The following is a 23,612-nucleotide window of genomic DNA, read 5'->3' on the forward strand; positions in this document are numbered from 1 at the left end:
TGTGAGTTCATTACAATAAACATGGCCGCTGCAGTTTTTCTGGACAGCTCTGAAATTACATTTTCGATCTCTGGAGAGCAAAGCTTCACAGAGCTTGTTAGGTTGAGAGTTTACCCTACTTTGCTAGTTTGACAAGCTGAGTGGAATACACTACATTGGTCATATGACTATGGACTTTTAGGGCATAGAGGCAAGCAGTATATCGGGCATATCAGGCAGGGGCTACACAAGCAATACTGATAGCTTAAATCAACTGATTGGTTTTATTTGCTTTATGGGATTTGTTAGCTATAATATCAGTGTCTTTGTCTTCCCCTGAGCCATGAAATGGGGGCTCATGATTTCCCTAACACATTCTTACCCGCTTGGCAGAAAATCTCATAATCAACCAGAGTCTGCTTTGCAACACAGACACAACAGCTGTTTCCCCAGCTTAAAACACTGCCTGATCATTTTATTGCAGACTCCTTTCAGACAGACACATCACACTAACATTACTCTGAGGAGACACAAAGACACTTTTCTCAGGCAGAGAAAAAGCACTGAGTCTTCACATTGTAACAATACAGTTTGCAATGCAAATAAATCTTGAGAGTTAAAAGATTCACAGTCACCCAGGGTGGAGTGAAAATGCTGTGTTGAATCTTTTTTGTAATGAATGTTCGGAGAGCAATCACTGCAAACCCAAACCCTCGGCAGTATGTGACAAGGCTGTTAACAGAAGCATTGTTAGCTCAGGGATGGAGATCTTTGGCAATGGAAGGACAAAAAGGAGGCTGGAGATGTATGCTCTTGTAGTTCCATATTTTTGAGGACCAATCTTAACTTGAAGGTGAGGACATTTTTTGGAAACTATTCTAACCAACTGTCAAACAACCCTTTGACATCTTGAAGACTGCTTACGATGTGCAAAAAAACCAAGGTGTAAAAATGTATTTGCAATTTTGAAAAACTTTAGGACATCACTGCTCCCAGCTTACAGTAATAGTTAACTCCTTGTTAGAGTAAGCAAAAAAGCAAATAAGCATATTGAAAATACATTATGCCAATGATGTTCCTCACAAGCAGAGTAAAAACATGGGTTTGTCTGTGTATTAACCCACACACTGTACATGAACTCATGTATGATGTATTAGCATCTTATGTCTGAGTCCACCTCAGAATTTACCAAGCTCAGCTAAATAAGAGGCTCGAATTTTTTTTTAAAAAGACGAAAATAAATCCACTCAATAATTAGCGATGTGCCACAGCTACTGTGAAAAAAAAGTGACTCACTTTTTGTTCTTTTTCATTTCTGCCTGTTTAGTATAGACAAAAGAGCTACTTGTAGCGCGACCCTTAATAGCAACAATGACATTTAGCTTTGTTTTAATTTACATAAAGGTCATTGTCATGGCGATGATGAAGGAAGTAGAAGGTTATTTGAAACTCTCTGGGGTTCCTTGTCTGGGGACAGAAAGAAGTGTGTGTGTGTGTGTGTGTGTGTGTGTGTGTGTGTGTGTGTGTGTGTGTGTGTGTGTGTGTGTGTGTGTGTGTCCCTCTCGGCCCATTTTTCTGTGGTCTGCATTTAGTCACAAAGGACTGAAAACAAGCAGTCAGTTGTCAGTTTTTTTTTTTATTGTGTCATTAATAATAAAAAAGCTGTAATAAACTGCTTATAATTTAATAGAAATGTTAGGTAACTTAACTCTTACTTTGTTTTGTAATGATTTTGCATTAGATGTAATACGTTATTACATTATGGTTTTGGTGGCATAACGTGGCATATATATTGACATAGAAACTAAGACACAGACAACATATATGTATACACACTTAAAGTGTGTTTTGAAGATAACTTTTTGTTCTGCATTTCAGCTATGTATGCTAAAGCAAGGACACATGCACGGACACAAACATGGGTTCCTACATCTGTAACCATGGTAGAGAAATAGGATGTCTGTATTTGCACTGTAGTACTTTAAGATAAGATAATATTTTATTTATCCTAAGGGAAATTGCTGTGCAGCAGTTGCAGTACAAAGTGGAAAGAGTACAAATCTAAAATCTAAAATAAGAATAACATTTAGGTGCAAATCCAAACTAAATACATACAGTATGCAATGTTGTATGGATCAAAAAACATAAGCAGGTTAAAGGTAAGGATCAGTCCACGTGTGTTGCATATACTGTAGGTATGTATGCACAATATCAAATCTTAAGCAAAAAAAGCTGGAAGTAAGACCTCACAAGGACATTGAACCAAACAATGATATTTTCATGTATAGAGTGCTTGAAAGACTGCAAGGCTTTGAAATTCTTAAAGGTTTTGGACATTGAAATATTGACTTACTTATCATTATTGCTTTTCTTCCTATTACGTCTTTCCACACTCAATACAGGAGGCATCTGTTTTATTATGAAGCTACATTAACTGTTTGTCCTCATCTATCATGCTACAACACATTAGTACAGTTACATTTATTTTACATATTATATCTAATGTAATTTTATAAACACACGTCGCAAAAGCTGTTTAATCAATCTGCTGCAAAATTAGCTCATTTCAGTGTTTATGTTTATGTCTCAGAAATGCATGTCTGCATCAAGCTGCTGTCACTTGTAAACAGCACAGGCACCATGACACTATGATAGAAGTGTTGTTGGAGGAGTGGATGATGAGGAAGATTAAGATGTCCATCTGTTGCCGAACAGTCAGCTTGGATCAGCGTGCAGAGCCACTGGTATGATGCTTGTGCTGAAATGATTGGCAATGAAAGATGCATGGCTCTTAAATGGGAAAAACAGATAATTGATAAGCAAATCCAACCTTTGTATAAATACCAACACTCAGCAGGAAGAAGGTGGGTAAATACTTCTGGGTCTGTGTGTTTTTTACAGATGGTCTAACCCTGACTTTACGAATGAAGAACTATGTAACTAAGTAACTGACTGTCTGACTGAATAAGAGAAGTGACTGACTGAATGAATCAATGATTAAGGGAGTTAACCTTCAGACTCATGAGGTGTATTGAATCTGAAAATGAAGACCTTTAGAAAAGCAATGATTAGCTACTTTGATAACAGTAAAAACATGAAAAAACAAGAGGAGACTACCAGCTAGAGAGAGTGACACTTTGCTTCTGCGCAAGGATCTACACTGTATATGCATAGCATGATTACTATATGTATATTATAATAACTCTCTTTTTTTATGTATTTAAGTATTTAGGAACCACTCATTTCCATACATGTTTATTTGAAACCTCGAGTAGCTCATGTTGCGTTGTGTCTATGGCACCCACCTTATTATTATTATTGTTATTAAATGACATGAATGTTTTTGATATTATTACTGGCTTTTTGTGACCTACTGATTGATGAAGACGTACAAGAATTGCACTTGTATAACTATTCATATGAATGTTTTTCATTTTTTATGTAATTAGAATTTCCTGGCATATATCAAAAGACATGTTCACACTTTACTAAGTCTGTCAGGTGCCCATATGAGCATTGCAACAAATCTTTCTTGCTGTTATCATTCTTCCTTTTCATACCGGAAGAAAGGGGATCCCTTTCTAATGAGCTTTCAATATAAGAGATGGGGGTACAAAATCCACAGTCCTCCTTCTGTGCAAAAATATGTTACAGTATGAAAGTAGTATGAAAATCCCCCTTTGTGTTTTCCTGAAAAGTCTCTTCCCTTGAAAGTAAAATATTTAAATATTCCCCTACATCTATCTGACTTTCTCTTTATTAAAGCTCTATCCATGTTTTACATAACTACTTGCAAAGTCTCTTATCCACATTTAGCTTTCTGACTAATATCTGTGATTACTGCACAGCTCCTGCAGCAGCGGCACTGACCTCAGAGCTTCCAAACCATCCATCTCCCTCCCTCATCCCTTAATACAGCTCCTTTAGTGCTCACTACATCCATCTCAAATGTCCTTTTAAGATCCAAACTCTTCTTCTCTCCTCTTTTCTGAGCTTTATCATCACCTTCTGACCTTCCTTCCAATCTCTCCAAAATAAATCCCTCTTTTCATACCCACTTCACTCCATCCCACTTCTGCTTATCCTCCCCCTCCCTTTCCCATTCCTTTTCTGTAGAAAAGTTTCACTTAAACAATGAAATTAAAAAAATCATAACTATTTGCTCTCTCAGCTCCCCAAGAACAAATCTGGTCTGCTTCTTTAAAACAAGACTGTGGAGACATCAAGTCAAGATGTCCTGCAGGGCTGCTTCAACTGTACAGACTACTCTGTCTTTGAAGACCCTTGTAACGAACAGACAGATGAATATGGCCGCATCAATGGCTGTGTGACACCCGCTAAGCAAACTGTCCTTTATTCAAATAAAAATGCATACATTTCTAAACAAATGAGAAGGAAAACTGTTTTTTGTACAAATAAAAAGAGAGAAGACATGGTGAGGAGAACTTTTAGTTATACACAATTCAGTGTAAATTCCGCTGTTATAATCTCAAATGGAATGACATGCATGATCGAGGTAATGACATAATCTCCCAAGATGGTTTTACTTTGATGCAGCTGCCATATAACCTGAATAGTTTTTATCTGGGAGTTGATACTCTTTTATTCCCCTCTGAAAGATTTGTGTCTTTCCAGGTCTGCTCCAACACTTGATTTATATGTAAAGTGCTGCAGTGCTTTATTACTTATTTTACTTTTTTGTTCCTGTTCCAAAAAACAAGGACCCTAAGCTCTAAATCACTTCAGACCAGCGGCTCTCACTTCCCTGGTGACATTTACCTTCTCACGCTATTATCTGAATATTTAGAGCCCTGCTTTAATTCATAGCTGCTGTTTTTGAGTTTTCCAGCCTTATGTGTTTTCTGAAACAAATATTTATTTTGTTGGATTAAAGTCTTATTGGTTACTGACAGTAAGTAGTGGACTTCTTAGAAAACAGGGTTTAATGGTGAACCTCCTTTCAAACTTCTTTCCATGAACAGTCTCCATGCAAAAGCAGAGTAGTCTGTACTCTGTACAGTTAATGCAGCCCTGCAGAAATACATCTTTATATTTTTTATTAAACTGTCTGCCAGTGTCTTCTTTGATACTACCACTGGTGGAGGCCAAAGTCAGACGTTTTACAATTTTTATCATAGTGTCTCCTGAACCAGTTAAATGATCAGGGATTTCAGTGATTTTAGTAGGCTATGCAAAGTTTTGATCTTTTTTAATTACAGATTACATTTTTAAGACTTCAATTTGCTGCACTCAAGATTCTCTGTGCACTAACATAAATCATCTTTAGAACTACAAACCTGCTGAAACTACTTATTGTTTACAGATTTATGGTGCCCAAAACAAATGCATGGCATGCCAGAGCCTCTCCAACGGACTAAATGTTTCAATGTAATGAGAGCCGGGTCTTAGCAGTTGGCTCGTTACACTGCAGCACTTTACTTGGACAGGCTTTTAAAACTTCAATGTGACAATAGCAACTTTGAGTTATCTGTCGGTATCTTTTGGAGTTTTAAAATGTATCAGTGGTGATGGCCTTGATCTGATATTTATTTGAGTCACATTTTGGCTTCATCGTCCTATTTGTGGGAGGTTTTTAATATAATTTATATTTTTTTTATGTGCTTTATTGAGTATTTTTAGCCCTGGCTGCAAACCAAATTTCCCTTGGGACAATAACACTATGGTTGAAGTTGGGGGCTCCAGACAGATAGGCATCAGATAGAAAAGACCAAAAGAGGCACGTGGAGTGAAAGAAATGACTTGGACAAGTCCAACTGGGAGATGAGATCAGGCTCATTCTAGAGAACATTTACCCATCTCTCACACAGAGGGAGGGAAGTTTTCTCCTGCCTTTTAGAAGCTAATCCTTTTATAGTTTCCCCACATTAGAGAGATAAAGCAGTGCTTTGCAGCACTTAACCCGCCTGTGTAGAGCTGAAGGTTTAGTGGGAAAGGAAGACAGAGACACCCTCAGCTACTGCTGTATGTTGAAACTGCCTTCACACACTAACAAACAAACCTTCATAATGATGCTTAAACCAAAGGGGGCATAGAAATCCCTATTCTTATGTGTGTATATATATATATATATATATATATATATATATATATATATATATATATATATATATAGTATATATATGCCCAGTCCACCATTTTGGTCCAGGCTGAAACATTTAATGGATGGTTTGCCTTGAACAGACATGCATGGATCCCAGATGAATCCTAATGACTTCAACAATCCCCTAACTATGAAACAAACGCTCCCCACAGGCTGAGATGGTGAAGCCCAAGCACTAATCTCAAACTGGAACTTCCCTTTATTTAATGCACATAATTAGCATAAAGCTGTACTCTATCAACTAACTAGATCAACTAAATTACAGGCCTGTGTAATGCTAATTATGACATCAAAGTATGTATCACTAAAATAATCAGACTTGCATAATGATTAGAAGACCCTCCCTCAGGAGGTGTCCCCGCTGAAGTGCAACTCGAGCAACACACTCAACCTCCATCCAGCTCCAGGGCCACTGACTTGTTTCTGACCTTGTGCTCTGGATGGGCGCCAAGAAGAATAAATAAAAAGATGACCATGGCAAGGTGCTAATCAGTGATATATGGCCCCATCTTCTGGTAATGATGTAGTAATGCAGTAGGCCCCAACCACAGTACATTGATCTTTCACAAATTCCTTTTATCACATTGATCAGGGGTCTCCAAGAAGTAACTCGCGAGCTACCGGTAGCTTGCGAGAAGGTTTCCAGAACCTCGCCAATAGGTTGACAAACTGAGATACAAAATTACCATGATATTAAAGGTTAATAGGTAGCCAACTTTTTCTTGGACCCTGATGGGACTATTTTCAGTGATGCAGCTAACTATGTGGGCTAAAAGAAGTGTAAAAATAGTCATGAAGCTTGACGTGAAGTTAAGATTTTTCATAATCTTTGGGTATTGCAATTTCAGCAAACAGTAGCTTCATTCAGCTTACGTGCGTTATGTAAATAAATGTAAGCGATGTGATGCAAGTAGCTCTTGGCCACTTTCATTATTTTAAAGTAGCCCTTAGATGAAGAAAGGTTGGAGACCCCTGACAGATGCTGTAGGTTTTCAATCAGCCATTAATGCAGAGATCTAATCACGATAATAGATTACTTTCCTAAAGAAAAAAGATAAACTAAACTCAAAGATTTTGATGAGACTTTGATGCGGAGATAAGATTGATAATAAGATAGGATATCTTTGAAGTCACACTATCAGTGGTGGAAGGACAGGTTTAACTTGAAGGTCACTGCCGTCACACACTCACTGAAAATAATTTACTGTATATTCCCCAGAATTGTATAGATATCAGAACTGAGTCAATTCCTCTTCTTACTTTATCTAAGGACATTTCTTTTCTATCTGTACTGGATCTCAAGGACATCTGCTAAAAGGAGAAATGTTTGAAACAGGCGCTGCTGGATTGATTTTTTTTTGTGTGTGTGGTTTGGTTGGGATAAACCTCAATTAACACTTAAAAGATGTTATCCATCCTGTCACTATATGTTGTTGCATCCATGTTTCAGCATTTTTGTTGTTTTTTTTAATCACTCCAGTGCACTACTCAATAAAGAATACTTAAGACAAAAGCTGCAAAACAATTCCCAGCAATATTGGCCTTTTAATAACAACAATAAAAACAGCCCAGAAACAATTCTAGGTTCAAGCAATAGCAAGCATATACTGTAGTAGGCCAGTAAAAGTACAATACAATCTGTAAATACATTTATAACTACATAATATTACAACAAAATCTAGGTTGGACAGAAGATTTAATAAAAATAACTGAGGTCCACTTGTTTCTCTGTTAAGAGGCCACTCTGTAACGACTTTCTACTCCTGTGTTAATGCGCCCTTGTGAAGCAGAAGGCCTTGACTGCTTGGCTATCAAAACCGGTGGTCCTTACATCAGCATCTAGCTGTATAGCGGACACGATATTTACTAACCAGCATGACAATCTGTTTTCAACCAAAATTGATGGATTCAAATGTAAAGTCATACAATGGCTTTCAGCTGAAAAGGCAGAAAATACTTTGTACAAATCCAATCATAGGGATGTGATCACAGCAAACATAAAATAGGCAGGAAATAATGTGGTGGAAAAACTGGAATTTTAATCAGAAATTATTGAAAGTAAGGTCCCAAAAACCTGATACTTCAAACAAATATCTGCCTTAAAATATAGTCCCTGTTTCAAGCCTCAACCAAAATGTGCCATTAACCTGTATGGTGTTAAGTCTCCACCCTGTGAGGCAGCCAGGAAGAATATGTGATCAGTACATTCAGTTGGTATTCTAGACTCTGCAATGGATAGGCCTCTAACTGTGCAAATATCAGTAGTCCAAGAGAACGAAACCAACTCAAACCTTCAAGTTTTAAGTGAATGGTTGGTCCACTGAATCAAAAAATCCTAACTTTATTAAACATGTTAGAAACTGCAATGATACTGCTGTGAAGGCCAGCATAAAATAAACAGTTAAAAATGTCATTCAGGCTAAAATGGCCATCTGGGAGGTAAGGCCACTCCATTTGGGATGCAAGGTTCGTCCCATTGGTCCAGACTGGTCCAACGCCTGTGTTCCCATTGATGAGCGATGTGACAGTTACCAAGTCAGAGCTCCATTGTGTCCATTTGGCCATTTGTTTGAAATTCACCGGGAAAAGTAAATGTAAAACGCAAAAACAACCTGATGGGTATGGGTCCAGTATTTCTGTGGGTCAGTAGGGGGCCACATCAGTAGTTCTTTGCAAGTAAAAATTTGCTCTGCTACAGACTGTTATTAAACTCCAAAAGTCCAAATGTGCAGCCACTCTGCTGTCAGTCAAACAGGCAGAATTGGCAGTTATGGTCCTTGGAATACAGATGGCCGCGTTGTGTTAGCTTGTCAGTGACACAGGCCACCTGACAGACTTGGACAGACCGTCTCATGTAACCAGGCGAGCAGTCAGTGAGTGAAAGCGATCATTATCCAGTCGTTCAAACGTTGAGACGACAGTCACACAGTTCCTTGTGAATTCTCTTGCGGATGCGCGGCATGTCCTCCTGACTGAACAGCAGAGGCTGCTTCACCGAGAGACAACGGCAGTACTGACAGAAAGAAAAGAGTGAGGGAAAGTTATCCACAACCACAGCTAAGGTTGCCATATTAAATGTGGACAATGACAGAAGCTTCTCTCCAGTGTCTTTCACTCCCCTTGGAGACTGAGCAATGATCACATTAATGTAGAAACCTGGGGCGGGAAAGACACACTAGCGACACAGCTATATTTTATTTCTATTTCTGGGGGGGAAAAAGACAGGGACAGGGGAAAAAAAAAAAAAAAAGGAAAATTGCATGACAAATGAAGGACAAAAATGTCTCACCTCGAGGACAAAAACTCCACAGTCGCTGTCGTTTTTCTGCTGAGGAATACCCTGAGGAGTCAACAAGTCACAGTGAAGCAGAGGACAAAAGATGCCACAGTTACAGCTTCTGGACTGAAATGGTTCTATGTATTTACTATATAGTATATGTTTGACTTTGTAGTGAGACAGTAATTAAGAAAAAGTTACTGGAAAAAAAAGTGTGGCAGTAACTTGTATTGTTCAGGGTTCATATGGTGAACAAAAGTAACTACTGATTCCAGAAACCGTAATAAGGACTACAAAAAATTAATGTGTTTGGTCACTCACTTGCATTAATAAATAAAACTAATAAATAAAACTGTCAGTGACCTGCAGGTATGTTAGAATTATTTTGGCACCTTTAACAGACAATGTCTTTGTTATTGTATTTTACATTGTATTGCTGAGTCTTCTGTTAATCATAGATTAATTTGGCACTATTTTCATTTTACAGACATCAACTGTGCTGGGCAATATAAATGTTTTCAGGACACAAGGTGAACACAGCATGAGCATTACAGTCAGGGTTACCTTGATGATGGTAATCTTCCAGCCTTTCTGGAAAGCCGTCTGTTGCTTCTCTCTGGCTTCAGACTGAAGGTACTTCATAATGTTCTGACAGGAAAACACACACACACACACACACACACACACACACACACACACACACACACACACACAGAGTTGTGCTGAAAATGGTGCAAAGGACTATCAAACATGTCAGTACTCCCACTGTTTCAGTATTTACTTGATTTTATGAATGTTACTTATAATATTTTCAACAAACTTAAATTTCAATTCAGACTCCAGATTACTGTGTGGATTGTGCAAGCATTGGAATAGTTTTAGACAGTGGAGGGTAAAGAGGGCTAAAATCAATACGTTAAAGCTACATTGTGTAAGAATTTCTCCCATCTAGCGGTGAAATTGTATATGACAACCAACTGAATATTACTTTCTAGCCCCTCCCATTCCGAGCGCGTTTTAACTCATACGGTGGCCGAACCCGAAATTAGCTCTTAGTATCTCCATCGTTTACACGCAGCTGTTCTAGCCACTCCAATATTAACTTTGGTCTTGTTGCTTTGCCGGTCGCGTTGTCGTTTTAATTCTCTTATTCCCTCCCCCTGGCATTCGTCACGGTGCCACTGAGTTTAAAAGTGCAAAAGGCGGCGGTATGTCCCTCTTTGGCTAAGGTATTTTAAAGATGGAGGCGCTACATGCCGCCCGTCATTCGAGCGACTCACCTGTATGTATTCTGAATGATTCTAAATGGCAGATTCTACGCGTACGAGAATACTTTGATTAGTGGGTGGAAGTAATTACACATGAATGAACACATACTTGTGAAAGAACAAAGGTTTTTTTGCTAAGAATCAACTAAAGAAATTACACAATGTAGGTTTAAGCAGTTATGCAGATGGCCACAAGGTGGGGCTATTGGTGCCATGCTTTGATCTTTGATTTGCATCCTTGAGAATATGAGCTAAATTTAAACAGGTAAATGTATGACTTGGTTTTGGTGAAGAATTTGGTCTTTCACACATGAATCCACTAATTTACTATCATAGTATGCTCTGCTTCATTACAGCCTTATGATGAAAAACCTGGATTTCCAAAGAAACTGGCGCATACTGACTATCTGCTGTTACCGACATCAAAGTGAAAAAACAACTATTCATCGTGTGGTGTCTCTCGCCAGGAATTGATGGTCCTATAATTTATCAGAGCAGAAAAGCTGGATTACTGATGATCTTGTTTGTTCCGCCAAGAGATTTAAAATCATTAAAAGTCTGAAACAATGAACTACAACCCAAAGACATCAACAAGCACAGAGGCACTCACATCTGTGGTGTGTCTGAAGACGATGCCTTGGCTGTCGTAGTAACTGATGGTTTTGGTTGCCATGGTGACTGTGATGAGAGACCAGTGGATTTCTAAATGGATGGGAAATAGCAGCAGCCACTTGGAGAACAGGTCAACCTAAAATAATCCCACAAGTTGACATACACACAAATTAGAGATCTAAAGAAGGGAAATAATGCAGATGTCTACTTACTGTCAGATTATTTGGCAATACTTCCAAAAGTCACCGTCTGCAGGACAAAAAATGGCTTTTCAGCATTTCTGCTTGGCACTATATCATTTTTTGACCTACTTTACTCGCACGGCTAAACAGTAAGGTGGTTACTGAATTACTAGTCTAGTTGTGCCACACCATCCACACGCTGCGGAGGAGGATCTGGCTACTTGACATAGCATTCTGGGATGGGAGAAAAATGTGCTCTGGTTTATTGGCATTTCTTTAAATCAATCACAATCGTCATGGGCGGTGTTAAGGTCCGCACGGAGCCACTGTAAAATAGTTGTGCGAGAGAAAACTCAGATTGGACAGATAGTCTAGCTAGCTGTCTGGATTTACCCTGCAGAGATCTGAGGAGCAGTTAACCATAGTCCTCAGAAATCCACCAGTTTAAAATTCCAACACAAAGAAAGTGGACAGAAATGGACATACACGCACCCGGCGGCATTTCCTGCGGCACCGGAGCAATCCTGGAAGTGGAACGTCGAGGATATAGACTACTGAACATATTTCACAACATACTTTTAACACACACAAAAATGGTTGACAGTGAAATCTAGTTTCCTGCAGCAACTGGGCAATGGCTGCTGCCAAGCCCTGACTCTGAGAGGCAAATAAATTAAAAACCGAAAAAATAAAATAGTGACATTAAAGTTCAGCTATTAGCGATACTGTCAAAATAACAGAAAAATGGCTAAACTCCAAACTGTTCCATCTTCCTCCTTACTTTTTTAGTCCATCTCTTCACACCATCATAACCCTTGGCAACCAGCTGCTTGTGGAAAAAGCTGTTGAAAAAATGAACCTGAAGGAGAGAAATAACATTACACAGTCAAAATGTCATGCATACATTTATTAAATAAAAAAAACATCAGTCTAAATATCTCACGAGTCTCAAACAACAATGTAATACAATTTTAGACTCCTACAGTGAGACCTTTTTCTATTTCATATCCCATTCTATATCATTACAAATTAGCATTTTAAGCGTACAAACACACCATCACTTACCTTGTGTTGTGTCGCCTCCATGATGAGTTCTCCATACATGTTGATAATCTGAACAGCCAAAGAGAAAAGTTTCAATGTAAGACTGTCTAACATCACTAGAACTAAACTCAAAACTCTTTTCATTATTGATTCAACCTTTGAAGTGATTTCTGTGTCAGAAGGCCAGACAGAGTAAGAAGAAGTGTCAGAAAAGAATGCTTTTCTGTAGCTGTACAACCCTCAGTCTGTCTTTACCTGGTCATTAAGCCAGTTCTGTTCCTCCAGCGTACTAAGGTCCTCCAGACCCAGGGTGTGTTTATTGTACGACACCATGAAGCCCGCAATAGGAGCAGAGGCCAGTCCCGCCCTATACCGATTCATCTCTCTTTTGATGTCCAGTCCCCTAAAACAAAAACAAGAGGAGAAATGCAGTAGAATTTTTATACAATCTGAATTGTTTATTATACCTTTAAGGACATTTAAAAGGAATATGACGAGCTCAGATACGGAAAGAGTGCGTGTGTGTGCGTGCGTGGACTAACCTATTGCTGAGGTCAGAGTTGCCTTTCTTCTTTAGGTATTCCACGACATCAGTCTCACTGAGAGGAGTGAAACTGCCGTACTTTATGTAGAAGCTCTCCAGAAACTCTGAAAGAGAGGATATATGATCGGTTAGCTAAATAACAAACGCATTGTTTTGTTTTCTCTGGTGTTAAAACCCAAATTCACAAAAACTGATTCTGAATCCATTGCTGACAATCACAGAACTGTTCAGGTCTGTGTGCTAATACATTCAAGCAGTTACATTACGGTGGATTTAACTCGATTAACATACTCACTGCTGATATTTGCGCACCCTTTGCCACTGAACCAGTTTTTGCTTGCAAATTTTCACTTGCAAACATTAGTGATGCCAACAACATGCTGCCCCGCAACAAAAAAGACAAACCTTTATTCCGAGAGGAGAGAACTGCGTGTTGTCTCTTGAAATTGTAAAAGAGAAAAATGCAATTCCCATTTCTGATCCATGAAACATGTGCAGATGACCGATTTGTTCATGCCCATGTGAAAACCTTGGTGAATCAGAGTTAAATTAGGTCTGTCCTGAAGGCAAAAATATCTCTTGGCTTTCTGGACTGTTTTTAGTATTATGCTTGATAACCAAGTCACAACAACACATGAAAAGAGTTTGTGCGTATCGGCTTCAAAAATTGTCTTGACTACCAATCACTTACTCAGAATAGTCAGATCTTATTTTGAAAATAAGAAAATATTCCATAAAAGTTCTGTGTGTAAATGTTTCATGAAAAAAGCCACATTTTATGAACGTCATATGTCAGAAAAAGTGCTATCCTCAGCACTTACTTCTTTCAGTCTGTGTGTAACAAGGTCAATGATTTACATAGCTTCATTTCGACAAACTGAGAATGCATCTTACCATGGATCATATCAGTAAGCTGCTCCAGGGTTTCTTTATTCTGTTGCTCTCCATCCATCTCTTGTCCGTTTATTACTTCTGACTGTTCTTTGCCCCGAATGTCTTCCATCCCCTCCCTCTCCCAGGTTCCAGGCTGACAGTACAGCCCGTGGTCTCTTAATGCCCAGCTGTGCTGCATGCTGCACACTTTGATATAGCCCTGGAATGGAGGAGCAACCATAGCTGGATGAGAAGTTTCCACCTCCATAAGTGTGGAGCAGTGGTTGTCATTTGTTGGTGTGGGGACATTTCCGTTGGACAGAGTTACTGGTACAGACACTGAGTCTGTTCTGTCAGGAGTCTTGTCCACCTGCATCCCAGAGTCCAGGTCCTGGGGAGATCCTGACCTTGAAGCAGGACCCAACTGCTGCGAAACAGAAATTAGTCCATTTGTCATTTCACACTTCATCACGTTACCCTCCTTCGCCTCCTCTTCAGGCTCAGTGTCACTTAGGTTTACCGTGTCTCCATTTACTAGTGGAGATTTAACTGAGCTGGGGTAAGTCTGCTCTCCATGGTCCATCTCTGCATCTTTGTTTTGCCCTGGCCTCTGCACAAACACTAATGGAGCTAGGGCATCCATTTTAGAACTGATGACAACACCACCTAAACATCCCCTTTTTATTTCAACTTCTACTTCCGTTTTTGATGCAGACATAGCTCCCACCTTTCCCCTCCCTCTAACTACTGGTGTTGCCCTGCCAGCCATTCCCGACAATATCTTCTCCACAGTCCTGCTATCTCCACCTCCTCTCCCCCCTGACCCTTCTATCAACATGTCTTCCTTTTTCGGCGCATCCCTTTTCTCTGGCGCAACATAGCTCATTATTGGTCCATCCTGCAGGGAGACTGTGACAGGGGGAGCAACAGGCGTTTGTGACTTAGCATCAGCCACTACTTCAGTCCTTTGCACCTTCTCATATCTGTCACCTTCATCCTCTGCTTCCTCTACCATCTCCTTGGTCAAATCAAAACATTTGAAACCTGTCAGCTGGCCATCCACTTTCCTTTTTGGGGTGTCCCTAAGGTCCTTGCCGGCCCCCCTCCCTCTCCCTCTTCCTCTTCCCTTCCCTCTGCCCGAGATTCGGGCATTGTGTCCTTTGCTGTTGGGGCCACAGCAGTCACATGCCTTAGGAGTCCTCTTTCTGCCTGATGTACGACCATTGAGTAGTGGGTTCTGAGTGGTGCTAGGTGTCTGTGGAGAGGACCAGGCTGATGCTGGGCTTGAGTTAGTAGCAAGTGCTTTTGCTGGGGTTACAACAGCGGGATCTGGATCAGCAGGAGTTGAAGTAAAGGGCTGGGTCAAGTCTGAGTTGGAGGCAAGGTCTGGGGTGAGGAGATTGGTTTGTGTTAGGTCCTGATCTGTAGTATCTCCAGAGGGAGGTACTAGAGGGGGAGCTGCTTTAGCAGCAACAGTTAAATGAGGTGATGCTGATGGTGTTGTTTTCACTGGGGATGCAGCGCTGCTGTGAACCATGACGTCCTCCTTTGGCTCTTCAACCCCATCCCCAACACATCCCTCCCCACACTCCTGTCCTCTCCTTCCCTTTGGTCCTGTGAATTTCAGGTATTGTGGTTTGTTCCTTCCTTGGTTGTTACCCTGACGCTTCCCTTCAGGTATTCTTCAGTAAAGTGCTTTTCCTGTGTAGAAAACAAAAGTTGTTCCCACCATAGAGGTCATTGACTAGACAGCAGACTAGAACATGACAGATATCAAGTGTTCCTCAGTGATGTGGATGGAATAGTAACACCACCATGGTCTCCTAATTAGAGCAAGTGGAAAAGAGGAAGAAACAGGGCCAATGAAAGATATGTTAGCAAGCTCCTCAAATAAATGAATTATGGTTTAAATGTGAAAATGATGGCTCATTATTTAAAATTAAAATAAAAACAATATTTTCCATATTCAACAGGAAACCATATTCATTTAACATAACTGTTTGAGACAATTGGCAAAACTGAAGTAGCAACTACAGTGATGTTATCGTGAATTAACAGGTGGATTACTGTTCAGATATACAGGTTGTGCTTTATTTGTTTGAGCTTGCAAATAACTGCGCACAAGATATCCCGACTACACAACAAGCAGTCAACTGACATTTTGTGCATTTAGTAACGTTACTTTCGCATTTTCAAAGCGGTGTTATTTCGTTCGGAAGCGAAACTCGTAGTTAGCTGAGGTTAGCAACATAGCAGCGACAATTGTTGAACTGCAAATAATCAGTGTATGCAGATGAATTAGCCATTAGCAGCTTTGCTTGTCGTCTCCAACATATTTTCCAGCGTATGGTAAAATGCCCACAATCAATTAAGTTATGGAGTTTAATAAAAACAAACGTTACGTTAGCTCAGGTGACGTTAGTGACATTGGGCACCAGGCTGCTGGAGCATGCACACACATCATTTAAGAATATAACGTGCCATCCGATAATTTAACTAGGTCAAGGTAACGTAATCGCATTTTACAAAGTTCTGCATAAGTTAGTCATTCCCTGAAGGCTAGCTAAGCTAAGTCAGCTAGCTGCAGCCAAAACACAGGCGAAACCACAAAGCAGCGACTACACACATTTCCTCCATTTTCAGTAGGAAGTTGGAGGCGTCTAAAGACAGAAGAGGAGCTGCGAATCAGTATCTGACGTGATATAGGGTATAAGCCAAAAGCATGCGAAAAAGAGGGGGAAAAGTCATCATTATACACTACCTTGTCTATGAAATAACACAGTTTCGTCTGACCACGATTTGAATAAACAATTCAAGCTGTCGTCGCTTATTGATTGCGTCACGCCGTCGGTCTCAGCTTCGGTTGCGTACGGATCGGTCCGAATGCTTTCGATGATCTCCAGAAGTAGCTAACATTCAAATTCTTTCTTCTTGTACGCTGCAATGGCGTATCGCTGCCCTCTACTGATTGTTATAATATGTCTTTTTAACAGTTATAAATACTTTGTTATATTCAAATTCCGCTTCATGTCTTTCCTTTTAATCTTCTTACTTCGACTATTTAGCCATAAAATATCGCAGCCGTTTTGAATTTGAAAAGAGACGACAAGAACATCTACAACAATATACCTGTTTAAATTGTAAATGTAAATGCATGTAAATTAGTCTGTGTTGCCATAGCAAAAAAGGAAAATAGTGGATTAAGAGAAGGAAAACAATGGCAAAATATGATTTTAAATATAGGCCTAATGCTAAATATGACACAAACTGTTATCATAATTTCTAACCACCAGATCACTGACACAACACACAATGTATCTTGATAATCTTTAATTACAAAACACTAAAACAGAAAAACAATAAATAAAACTAAAGGTCAAAAAGTAAATGAATTAAGTACAGAATTATCAACAGTAAAACGTCATAGAGGTTGCATAGAGATAATTAACATTATAAATAGGCCTACTGGTGGCTTGACACCAGTAATTTCCCATCTTTTCAAAGTAATGCCATGACTTTTGTTAACAAAGAAATCTACTACAGGTATATATTTACTGTGTAAAAATGAAAGGGGTGTACCATGTGGAGGATGGTCTGGCAAAAGTGAGACTAGGTGTACCATAATGCAAAGTAATGCTGCACAAGGCACAGACATGTCAAACAAGCAAATTCAGACCAATTTGAGTAAAGAATTAGCTTTTTTTTAACATATGAATAAAATATTAAAATATATTTGAGCTTAATTCAAGGCTTTAGCTCACCAACTCAGAGCCACTGGCTTCAAAAATAATGTAGCAGATTATGCATTAAAATAAACACAGTCAGTCTGTTGCTATACATTTCGTTTGTACACAAGGTCAGTGCTGTATCATTCTCTACTTGCATGATCAAAAACAACAGGCATTATAAGTCTCTTTACAAGTGTCATTTGGCTCAAGTGATGTGAAATGCTTAGAAATGACCTGATTAGTCCCATCTAAACACCCAACATGTACAGATGCAGCCATGCAAGGAGTCTGACTTTTCACATACATGTCCTGCATTGCTGCGGCGCTGTGGCACTAATGCCAAGTGGAGTCATTTGGAAAATGCTTTTAATACAAAAATAGAAAAAAAAATATGGTTAAAGGATACGCATTTCTAGACTAACTGTAAATACATAGTGCTTTTTTAAACTGGCACCATGTACAGGTACAGTTTTTTTTTATTTGTTTTTTTTTACAATTTGTACAAAACAATATTGACTTAGGCCTTAACCTTTAGAACAGCTGCCAGATTAATGGTTGACTAGATGAATGATTGATTTTTTTTCTATTTAAAGCGAGCTCACAACCTTCATGATGTTTGAAAAGTGATTAAAGTATCAGAGTAGGAAGTACCGTTCATATATGACAGTGATCTACTTTACAGAGAAACATTCTTTATTTTACAGCTTTGGTCATGTTTTCTGCACTGTAATGAAAGCAATTGTGGAAGACAGTGGAGAAGTGGATGTTGGTGTAGATGACCGTGATGCAGCAGACGGTGACAGCTGTGGGTTTTGTGCCTAGAAGAGATGATTGGTAGGATTAAAATGTATGCTGTTTTATCATGTACAGGGCTAAAAAGTGTGTCTATAGCTACACAAAAAGCAGTGTCTTGCTGAGAAAGCACGATTACCTATCAAAGTGTGGTGTTGATAGCTGGAGTTTGTATGGTCTTGGTGATTGCGGCGCCGTTGCTGCCCCCTGCTGTTAGCACCTGGAGCTGCAGCTGGTAAATACTGTCGGCCTGAAGACCATGAACTGACACCGACCGCTGAGACTGTGGATGGTGAAGCAGGGTACTGTAAGTTCACACACACACATGTACACTATTCTTGCTTAGCAATAACAAACATATAGAATGTCACTACATTAATCCTTTATTGTACAATAATGTGTCATTATGAAATTAATCTTTTATTTTTTTAACCTTTTTATTCTTTGAATGTTGAATGTCTGACTCATCATCCAAACTGAAAAGGCACACACACACACACACACACACACACACACACACATACACGCACACGCACACACACATCCCTCTCATATTTCTAAGGCATTTTCCTCCTGCTGCTATAGCACAACACAATGTAGACCTCTTTTCGTGTCTCACCGGTGCAATTGTCTGTGTCTGGGAGATAATTGTGTCTTCCTGCCCTTCTGTTGCAGTGGTAACCCCTGATTGCAGCGTCCAGGTGAATTGGAACCCCTCCACAGCTGCCGGGTCCAGGGCATGATGGGACATCCTCCAGCGGAGCGTCGTAAGCAGGGTGCCATTGACTTGCTGAAAGTCTGCAGTTAGTCGTTCTGGACGCAGTACCACCTTTCTGCCTGACAGGAGGCGCTCTGACACCAATAAAGGACACAAAACAGTTTCTCATTTATGACAGAAGAACACTTCAAAATGATTTTTTAGTAGGTTTAATTTGTATACTAAAATGTCAATACCAATAATCAAAGTTTGTTCATAAAAGAAATTATTTGGACTGCATTTCAACTACCGTGTGGATATAAAAAAAGGTTGTTTGGCTACTGAAACTACTGGAATTTTGTGATATATATATATATATATATATATATATATAGTGTTTCAATGAGTGCAAGTTTGTACTTGTGTTTGTACTATGTTTTGGGGTTAATGTTCCCAAAAGAAGACAAGGAAACCACTTTCAAGAACTACTTTTTAAATATAGGCATTTAGGGGGTACAGAATTAATTAAATAAATGAAACTTTTATAAATAACTTTTATGCCGTGCGTGCATGCGTGTGTGTGTGTGTGTGTGTGTGTGTGTGTGTGTGTGTGTGTGTGTGTGTGTGTCTTTAGTTACTCTTACCCTCAGTGTTGCAAGGCAAAGCTTTGCCTCCTCTGACCCTGATGGAGGAGCAAGTTGGGGTTGTAACCCAGGCAACAGCCTCTGACCCCAGGTTAGCGTTCATTGCCACGGCGACCCAGTACTTACAGGCGAACAGCAGGCCTGTGATGGTGTGATGGGTGCCCTGCAGAGAGAAAATTAAGTCGAATTAGGGATAAAAAGAGTGTTTAAACTGAACACAGCTGGTTGTTAAGACTGACATATTAAAGGGTTCCTTAAAATATACACATTACCCCTATTTTTGTTTGGGAACCTGTCTCATATAAGCAGCTTGTTAGCTCCATGTTAAAATAAACACCACAGTTTGAAGCGGAACTTGGCAGCGTTGCAGCTTGGCAGCTTCAAATGGTGAGAAATGGCATAACTTTAAAAAAAAGGCTGAACTTTAATGAACAGAAATCATGCTCTGTGACATCAGCAAATTGCACACAGCACTTTGATATTTATCAACCCACTGGGTCAGTGATCATTTTAGACAAGAGGTTAAAGGTGCACTATGAGTTCCTGCATGGTTTCAGCGCAATTTAATTTTTTGTCTCAAATCGTAGACTGTGAAAAAGCCCGGTCTCGGGAGACAACACAGGGGGCATAAACGTCAAACAAACACTAGAGGCACAGGCTGCGCACCAAAATACAACAAACCACGCCAGCCAATCACCGACAAGATGGTTGGGGGAGGGGGTGAGGGTTAGTGACAGTTAGTCAGTTAGTCATGACAGTTACGGAAACATGGGGGGAGGGGCGAGCTTGCTCTGTTTTGTTTGGTATTTACTTGGAACATGTGACCATGCATGAACTTATAGTGCACCTTTAAACCGCAGACACACTGACCAGACGGCTGACCCACGGCAGAAATAGCAGTTGGACTGATCAGTCTCCTGGAGTTGGTTAAAAAAGTGCCTCGGAACACACCAAAGAGACGAGACGTAATACGTCTCCATAACAGCAGGCGGCGCTAATCTGTATTGTCGGCCAAAAATGAAAACCGGCAGCTGATTGGATGAACGTGTCACGTGGGTCTGGTTTCTCCAGAAATTCAAAGACAGACTGTCATGGCGGCTCGTTCAGAATACGATCTCATATTGTACTAAAATAGTTCACTGAAACGTGTTTCTGAAAACATTTTAAGCGAGAAATAGGCCATGCAGTAGCTGAATCTGTCTTCATTTCAGATCAACAAAGGTCAGTTTAAAAGATTTTCGTCAGATTTTGAGAGACTCTAGTCACGCTCATTCCGCTCCCCATTTCCGGGTTAGCACTCTACTAATCAGATGGGTCATTTACTTCATGATTTGGGTTTAAAATAGCTGCAATAGAAGGTGTTTTAAATGCAGATTTAAAGTAGATTTTGTTTTGCCAATTTAATTTTACATTTACAGTTTTTCTGAATTGCTAAAACACAAAACCCCATTCTCTGAACCAAATGTTCAGCGGCCTAAACTCATTTACTGTGATGCACTAGTGTTGTAAAATGGTTAACACAGGCAGCAAAAGTTAAACACAACTACAACACAGTTGTCATCGTTTACACACAACGACTCAAAATTGTACACGTTTCTAGGTGATCAAACCAATTGTAGAGAATATAAACCAGTTCAGAGTGCACAGGTGGAACAGTGGCATACTGATGTCTGATTTTGCGGTTTCACAATATTTTTTAGTGTACTGTCATGTGCTTTTCATTTCATGTTCTTTGTTCTTTGGCCTTTTGCAGTTGGACTACTGTATTGTTCTACAAGTGCCTTATACTGTAAACAGACATTTACACAAGTTTTTGTTTTCATTTCAAAATGTGTTTACTGTATGAAATAAACTTTTTTTTCTGTAACATGCCCTGGACACTGTGTTCTTGAATTTGTGAGGTAATGTCTAATGAATGCTCTGTAGTGGTTAGTTAATGACTGGCTGTGTTTATGATCTGGCTGTGATGGATCTAATGATGGTAAATCAGTTTTCTATAGATCATTCTCAGTCAAACCCCTTTCTGTCATTTTATATTTTAATAAAGCAATATCCGCCAGGGATTTGACAGAGTTATGGTTAAAGTGATGTTAGGCAGACACAGAGCGAGATGATGGCAGACAAACAAAACAATAGATGCGACATTACGTCATAACTAATTGGATAATTTCCGCCATGTTACTTGGGTACTATTTACAATCGCCACCTATGAGCGTCAGCAATTATATTGTCAGCTGTGCAGCACATATTGCTTTACCAAAAGGACCAAAGAGACCAGGGAGGCTGGCATTACTTTCCACACGCCAGTATAGAGCAGATAAAAGATTTCTTATTTACATATAGGTCAACTAAAACTACTAAAAATGGTCCGTGAACTACCTAACTTAACCGTTAGCAACCAACGGACCAGCTGAGTTCCAAGTCAAAGTTATGGCTGCTAGTTCTCAAAAGCTTGTTTCAAGCTGTTTATATCTATGACTCTCATCCTCTGTCTGTGTGTAACTTTGTCTCTCTGCCATCATCTCGCTCTATCTCTGCCTAACATCACTTTTACCATAACTCTGTCAAATTGGATCTCTGATACACACATACACACATAAAGACACAAGAACAATGCTCACATAAAACCAAGACGTCTATACACAATTTCACAAACACAGAGACACATAAAACTCAGCCAGGGAAGTTATACTGTACCTGCACAGTTGTTGTTCTCTCTGTGCTTGTAACATTAGCACTGCAGGTATGTGGACGCCACCGCAAAATGTATGGACCAGGGTGTCTCTGCCTGCCTGTAAAGCAAAAGAGAGGCAGCAAGACAGACATTACAAGTGGGCATGTGTTTGTGTTTATCTTGTATACATTTGTCATAAATTAGACTGTTTGAAAACTAAGAAAAACATTGTTGGAAAACTCTGGATTCTGATTGGTTGTAAGGTGTGGATTCATTTTTAGTAACCGGACAGTATAACTGGACACCTGTGACGCAGGTTTTTGACTACAGTTCTAAATGAATGTGCAATTATTAACATGTTGGTAAAGACTGCAACAATAAGCCTCAGCTAAAGAACTTGGAGCGAGGGTTATTTGTGTGTAATAGGATAAGTAGCTTCTCAGTAAGAAGCATGCAATTTAATTAGAATTATGTTTGATATTTTTGTGAATCTGGACAACCAAACAGTCACAGAAAGGAAAGAGAGGACTTTTAAAATGATGTGAGCTTCAATGAATATTTTTTTTGCATCTATTTTTTCTTTTCTATTGTTGAGTTGTTGTGTGTTTCAAAATCAACTCACCATGGTGAGGCCACTTCCAGAACACCTTGACCTGCAGCTGGTCGTCATGGTAATGAGGGGCAGCAACCTCTAGGCGCAGGTTGCCAGGGGTGACCCCCCCAGGGTTGATGGGGGTTTCAGGGTGAGGCAGAGAGGATGAGAGGGGGAGGTCAGAGGAAGAAGGGGAGGAGGAGGAGAGGGAAGGAGAGGAGGGAAGAGATGATGAGGATGAGGGAAGTTCATTGGAGAAGTCTTCACCTTTCGTGGAGGAGAGGATAAAAATAATAAAGGTTACAATTTAAAACATTGGCTGATTTGATAGTATGTCTTCTGCAATGAGGGCAGTAAAAGGTAAAAAAAAATATTTTGAGTTTCAAGCTTGTAAATAACGAGGCAAACCACGAAACAAACTTAAAACTTTGGATGCTGGAGTGATATTCATTATGTTTTTATGCGTGTGTTGAAGAAGCAGTTTCTTAACCACTCTACAGTAAGCATTATCTATACAGTAGCTGTTCTGCTATAACTGGCAACATCACAAAAACACATCATATGAATGACTGGATGTATGAAACC

General features: G+C 39.6%; 2 protein-coding genes across 5 annotated transcripts in view; both read right to left on the minus strand.

The window, feature by feature from the left end:
• Positions 1-7,615: 7,615 nt before the first annotated feature.
• Positions 7,616-16,766, minus strand: LOC144523179 (uncharacterized). 4 transcript variants are annotated; one of them, XM_078258567.1, is made up of 10 exons: positions 16,662-16,766; positions 13,922-15,601; positions 13,026-13,131; positions 12,739-12,886; positions 12,505-12,552; positions 12,221-12,298; positions 11,256-11,393; positions 9,942-10,025; positions 9,390-9,440; positions 7,616-9,113 (listed from the first exon to the last, which is right to left on the minus strand). In XM_078258567.1, exons 2-10 carry the CDS (start codon positions 15,435-15,437, stop codon positions 9,003-9,005), a joined length of 2,280 nt encoding a protein of 759 aa, XP_078114693.1. In that variant the 5' UTR covers positions 15,438-15,601; positions 16,662-16,766; the 3' UTR covers positions 7,616-9,002. The 4 variants fall into 4 exon arrangements, with proteins under 4 accessions (XP_078114693.1, XP_078114692.1, XP_078114694.1 ...); XM_078258566.1 differs by having other exon boundaries at positions 13,922-15,723; positions 16,662-16,765; XM_078258568.1 differs by lacking the exons at positions 7,616-9,113; positions 9,390-9,440; positions 9,942-10,025 and adding an exon at positions 10,041-11,124 and having other exon boundaries at positions 13,922-15,723; positions 16,662-16,765.
• A 449-nt stretch (positions 16,767-17,215) lies between these two features.
• Positions 17,216-23,612, minus strand: part of anos1b (anosmin 1b) — a 47,286-nt gene continuing 40,889 nt past the window's right edge. The window contains exons 10-15 of the mRNA XM_078258571.1: positions 23,058-23,294; positions 22,459-22,553; positions 19,762-19,924; positions 19,040-19,272; positions 18,560-18,703; positions 17,216-18,446 (exon numbers count right to left, since the gene is read on the minus strand). Coding sequence (XP_078114697.1) covers positions 18,563-18,703; positions 19,040-19,272; positions 19,762-19,924; positions 22,459-22,553; positions 23,058-23,294 — 869 coding nt within the window. The 3' untranslated portion in view covers positions 17,216-18,446; positions 18,560-18,562. The remainder of the gene's footprint in view (positions 18,447-18,559; positions 18,704-19,039; positions 19,273-19,761; positions 19,925-22,458; positions 22,554-23,057; positions 23,295-23,612) is intronic.

This window comes from Sander vitreus, chromosome 9 (assembly GCF_031162955.1).
Source record: "Sander vitreus isolate 19-12246 chromosome 9, sanVit1, whole genome shotgun sequence".
NCBI lineage: Eukaryota > Metazoa > Chordata > Actinopteri > Perciformes > Percidae > Sander > Sander vitreus.

What these genes read in the sequence shown, in the direction of transcription:
- LOC144523179 (XM_078258567.1), bottom strand. Translation starts at nt 15,437, where the DNA reads ATGGTTCACAGCAGCGCTGCATCCCCAGTGAAAACAACACCATCAGCA. An exon ending in GCTTACTGATATGATCCATG is followed by an intron (nt 13,132 to 13,921) that starts GTAAGATGCATT and finishes CCTCTCTTTCAG; the next exon opens with AGTTTCTGGAGAGCTTCTAC. An exon ending in TCTTCAGACACACCACAGAT is followed by an intron (nt 10,026 to 11,255) that starts GTGAGTGCCTCT and finishes TTTTCCTGTCAG; the next exon opens with AACATTATGAAGTACCTTCA.